This window comes from Triticum dicoccoides, chromosome 5B, assembly GCF_002162155.2.
Source record: "Triticum dicoccoides isolate Atlit2015 ecotype Zavitan chromosome 5B, WEW_v2.0, whole genome shotgun sequence".
Lineage (NCBI taxonomy): Eukaryota > Viridiplantae > Streptophyta > Magnoliopsida > Poales > Poaceae > Triticum > Triticum dicoccoides.
In genome coordinates this window covers 318,166,884-318,172,629 of record NC_041389.1, presented here as the reverse complement: position 1 = coordinate 318,172,629, position 5,746 = coordinate 318,166,884, and the positions used below count along the sequence as shown (strand labels likewise).

At 38.8% G+C, this 5,746-nt stretch overlaps 1 protein-coding gene across 1 annotated transcript in view; it reads left to right on the top strand.

Moving 5' to 3' along the window:
• Positions 1 to 399: 399 nt before the first annotated feature.
• LOC119309458 overlaps positions 400 to 5,746 on the top strand; it is an 8,164-nt gene continuing 2,817 nt past the window's right edge. The window contains exons 1-3 of the mRNA XM_037585456.1: positions 400 to 543; positions 5,102 to 5,188; positions 5,495 to 5,560. Of these exons, the coding sequence (XP_037441353.1) occupies positions 400 to 543; positions 5,102 to 5,188; positions 5,495 to 5,560 (297 nt within the window). The remainder of the gene's footprint in view (positions 544 to 5,101; positions 5,189 to 5,494; positions 5,561 to 5,746) is intronic.

Sequence of the window (5,746 nt, the reverse complement as noted above, 5' to 3'; positions counted from 1 at the left end):
ACTTCTCACCGTGGGCTTCTTAACGTCTTGGTCTTCTCTCCGTGGGCTTCTTAACATCTTGGGCTTCTTAATCCCAGACGACTCATCTCTGAGACTCATCTCTGTGACTCCATGCATCTGCCGGGTCACAATCCGTCTGCCGGGTCATAACTGTCTGCCGGGTCTCACCTGCCGTGTTAGGATTTGAGATGACTTAATGTCAGGGTGACTTTAAATCCAGAGATGACTTAAGCCTTAGGGCGGCTTATCCTTATGAGCCGGGTCTTGGTCATGGGGAATATCCCCAACAAGGTTCCTCCTTGGGCCCTTTATAGGTGATAACTATTTCTTCATTATAAAAATTCCTATAAAGGTATTCTCGTGAGTAAAATGCACACATCGTCCTGCAAATTGGTGGCGATGTCCACAACCGTCCTGGAACTTGCAAACGACCTCAATACGGTCCTGGAAGATGGAAATACGGTGGCAATACGGTCCTTCAAGTTGGGGAACTGGTCCTGGGATACATATGTGCATACAAATTGCATACGCCAGGACCTCCACGTCAGCAGAGGAAAAAAAAAAGGGTTCGCGTTGCTCAGCGTGTGCTCGCCCATACATCCGAGAGCTAGTTTATTTTTACCGGCACGTCTATAGCGAACGATGTAAACACTGTAGCGAAATATATATTTAATTTTTCCCTCCTTTATATATATTTCCAAAATTTCAAAAATTGTTCACGAATTCAAAAAAAATCAAAATTTAAAAATCTATTCACGTATTTGAAAAAATGTTCAAGAATTCAAAAGATGTTCATGGATTTGGAGAAATGTTCACGGATTCAAAAAATTATTCATGAATTCAAAAAACTGTTCATGATTTCAAAAATTGTACAAGTTGGCCGACTCCGTGTTCGCGCTCGGCAGTGCTCCGCGCCCATCAGTCGGCCGACTCCGTGTCCGTGCCCACCCGCCAGCGGACCCCGCGCCCGCGCCAGGCAGCGCTCTGGGCCCACCAGCCAACGGACGCCGCGTCCTCGCCAGGTAACCTTGCCATTTTCTCGATTCCCGTTGAGAAAACAATCAATTGACCATTTTAGGACCTATTCTTCAGAACATAGAGGTATCGAAGATCTAGAAACAATGTGATGACTCCTGTTTGATCCTTCTCCGATGAAATGAATGAATTACCACGCTTTCAGATTGAACCAACATGGTGCCCACGGTAACTCCTCCACCCCTACTGTTTGCTTTCGTGGGGCTTTGCTGCGCTTTGGATCTTATCAGGTCACAACCACCTTCGGTTCTAGACTCCGGCACTTCCCCTAGCTGTGGCACTTTCACTGCCGCCTACTCCTACTATTGGGTCGGTTGCGGTTGGTGTTTTGATTCAAAAGTGGAGAATAGATTGTTCACTGTGAAGGAAATCAGAAATCTACATACAATGGTCAAGATGTAAGCTCAAGTTAAGTGGACGGGTCCAAAGAAATCAGAAATTAGAAATTTCTACTTCTTTTATCTTCTCCTTATCTCATTTCTCATTTCTTTTTGACGCCCTGCGCGGAGTCCGATGACTGGTGGGTGCGGAGCGCTATCGGGCGAGGACGCGGCGTCCGTTGGCTGGTGGGCCCGGAGCGCTGGCCGGCACGGACGCGGGGTCCGCTATTGTGGGCGCGGACGCGGAGTCGGCCGACTGATGGGCGCGGAGCGCTGCCGAACGCGGATGCGGAGTCGGCCGGCTTGTACAATTTTTGAATCATGAACATTTTTTTGAATTCATGAATCATTTTTTGAATCCGTGAACATTTCTCCAAATCCATGAACATCTTTTGAATTCCTGAACATTTTTACAAATACATGAACAAATTTTCAAATTTTGGACTTTTTTGAATTCGTGAACAATTTTTGAATTTTGGAAATATATATAAAGGAGGGGAAAAAATAAATATATATTTCGCTACAGTGTTCGCATCGTTCGCTATAGACGTGCCCGTAAAAATAAACTAGCTCTCGGATGTATGGGCCGGCTCACCCAGGTAGATGTGCGGGCGAGCACACGCTAAGCGACGTGAACCTTCTTTTTCCTCTGCTGACGTGGAAGTCCTGGCGTATGCGATTTGTATGCACATATGCATCCCAGGACCAGTTCCCCGATTTGAAGGACTGTATTGCCACCGTATTTCCAACTTCCAGAACTGTATTGAGGCCGTTTGCAAGTTCCAGGACGGTTGTGGACATCGCCACCAGACCATGCATGCATTTTACTCTATTCTCGTAGTCTTTCTTTAAGCACACGATCTAGCCCAATATTACCTATAGAAAATTGATCACCTTGTTCGGGAATTTTATCAATCAAGATAGGTGGGGGAACCTTTTTTCTAAGATTCTCATTGTAAGTAGTATAGTGTGTTTACTGTAATTTCCTTATCTTTTCTTGATCATAAAGAATTTCTTCAATAGGAGAACACTCACTACTTATTCTATAGTAAGCAAATATTTCTCTTGCGTCTTTCATAATGCGACCAAGTTCATGAACTAAAAGTATCGTGGTTAGACGCTTAACATAAAGATCATGAATATTGGGAAAATTTTGAGGAATAACCATTATATAGAAGGATGGACGCGCACACATTGTCTCTCCGATTCAGCTATAAGAAAAGATATGGCATCCGCAAGACTAGTAGTTCTAGCAAGAATAGATCCTCCTATCATAGGTACGAGCCTGCATAAGTAAAGAAATCCTGGATAACACCTTTTCCAATAATACTACCACTACCTATAAGGAGTTTTTTTGTATCCATAATAGTGGATTCTTCTTTATTATTAGTATCATCATCAGCAAGATTCTCAAGTGTCTCTTTATTAGCAAATTCATCAAAGCTTCTTTTAGTCTTTTTTTCATTTTCCATTAAATTTAAAAGTATAGCTTGATGATCATAAGATTCCGCACTAGTGGTGAGCATCATTAACTTCTCAAACTCAGACATAATAGCAACTTCGAGCAAACAAGCAAAAAATATATTTTTTGTTTTTGATTATTTTTAGAGAAGTGGAGGGAGATAAAAATGGGAAGGCGAATAAAAGCAAATAAAAATAGATCAAGCAAATGATAATTTGCATGAAGGAACCTGTAGGTATTTGATGTTGTCTCCCCGGTAACGGCGCCAGAAATTCTTTCTACTACATGTGAGCTACGTTGGGATTTTTCTCAAAGAGGAAGGGTGATATAGTAGTGGATAGTATTTCCCTCAGTGAGAACCAAGGTTATAGAACCAATAGGAGAACCACACAAATGCCTAATAAACAGTACCTGGACACAAAAGAGAAAATATTTGCACCCAACGCGGGCAAGAGGGTTGTCAATCCCCTTATATTCGTTAATTGCAATGTCAAATATGGTAATGGTAGATAGGTAAATTGCAAAATAAAATAAAAGAGAGATAATTGCAGCAAGGTATTTTTAGTTTTTGCAATATGATTAAAACAGACCCGGGGGCCATAGTTTTCACTAGAGGCATCTCTGTCACAAAGATAACATACAGTGGGTACACAAATTACTGTTGGGCAATTGATAGAAGCGCATAGTTCTGGCGTTATTCATGGCAATGATCACATATACAGGCACATATATTGTCATTCGTGCTTTGAGATGACATGGACACAATCTTGAGTAGTTCGTTGTTCCGAGGTGTCATATCCTCGTCGCCCCCACCCCAAATGAACATCGAGATATATCTTATGTCCACCTGCTTACCTCGGTTATTTATTTATTCAAGCCTTTTTCATATGTGTTTGTTTAGCTTGTGCTTTAGCTTGTATCATCATATTAGTTGTTTCCACCTAGTTGCATTTAGGAGAACTCTACTTATCAATAATTATCTTGAAAATTCTATTTAAATTTCTTTAGCATAAGCCTATTCACCCCTTCCGGGTCATCACCCCGATCCTTCAGTTGGTCAAGTTTCTTGCTATCTCAAAAATGTTAAATAAATAGAAGACATGATACACATTCACGAGCACATGAGAATTCTTGTGGGTCATTAATATGTAATAATTGTGCTTATATATATATATATATATATATATATATATATATATATATATATATATATATATAGAGAGAGAGAGAGAGAGAGAGAGAGGACAAATGTTTCCTACAAACAGTGGTAGTTATCACCACTTGCGTTTTGTATGTTGTATGTAGTATCTGTCGAAATAGAAAGTATGTATGTGTAGTATGTAGTATATAACAATGATTATGTAGTATATATACTAACTTTTAGGTAGTATATACCATGTTTTGAGTATGCTTTTTTTACGTACAAATATGTACGTATTTCACAAATATAACAAAAACTATGGGCTCATATGTAATTTTTTTCATGTAACTTGCTTTAAAATATCTTAGATATAATATATAAATATATTTAAAATGATAAAGTAATATATAGTACCACATGGTAGTATATGAGACATATAGAGAAAATTATAGGGTAACTACCACCGGGTGGTAGGATGGATTTTCCCTATGTGTGTGTGTGTGTGTGTGGTTCCATCAAAACATATCTATATATATTAATGACAATATATCAATGTCGTGCCACGACAATTTATATATGGATAATTATTTCCAAATAAGCACAATTATTACAATATATATGTATATATAGATAGATAATAATGTTGTGCCATTTATGCATACATATTAATAAAAATATGCACGGCATTGATTTTATTGATGAGGTCATTAATGTGCAATAGTTTTCATTAGATAGCAACGGAACATTCTAGATTTTTGTGTATCCTAGAAATAAATGGCACACATGCATATATACACACATACGGTGCTTGAGTTTCTTTCTGGAGGAAACAGAAACAGTAGAGTCCAATTGTTCAAAAATGAAAATTCTCGGGGAACAAAGAAAGACTTTGTTTCTCCTATGTTTTATTGCAGTTTGTGGCGTAGTAGCCAAGGAAAATAGAAAAGGAGGTAGGCCTAATGGAGGAAAGCGCCATTGGGCAATATATAAGACAATCCAGCTTTTATACTCTTATTGCTATTCTCATATTTGTTGTTTGAGTAAACCATTTTGAGATAACCATGAACCGTTTCACCTTTGTAGACAGAAGATGGTGACATTTTTGATTGCATAGATATCAAATCTCAGCCGGCATTCGACCACCCACTTCTCAGAAACCATTCAATACAGGTATATGAGTTACTCCCTGCGTTCATTGAACTAAAACCACGACACTTATTTTGAACAGAGGGAGTAGTATGTAGGTATGCATTTTTACAGTTAAGTAATCTTGTATTCCATGCTTTTCTTACCCAATATCCAGTCTTGCTTCGGTAATAAACAATAGATTTGCACACATGAACAAGAAATAATGTAATCAACATTGATTTATGGTAGTGAATTATTCTACATTCATGTAAGGATGTTGGTTTGTATGTATCAAACTAACAGCGATTTTTTTAGGGGAACTAACAAACAACTTTGACTTGCATGCAGATGGAACCAAGCTCACATCCTATTGGACTCGATGGCAACTCGATACCAGATACAACATTAATTAGAGTCTAGTACCCATTTGGTTTCGTGTCCCTTGGGAACAATTCCAATATGGAGAAGTGAGCAGCACTATCCTATAGTTGACATTAAGGAACTAACTCAACAAATATACACAAGGAATATTACTCGGAATAATAAGAATAACACCACTTCGGTAATGTTTTTGCTATCCTTATTTAACAAAGACATTCT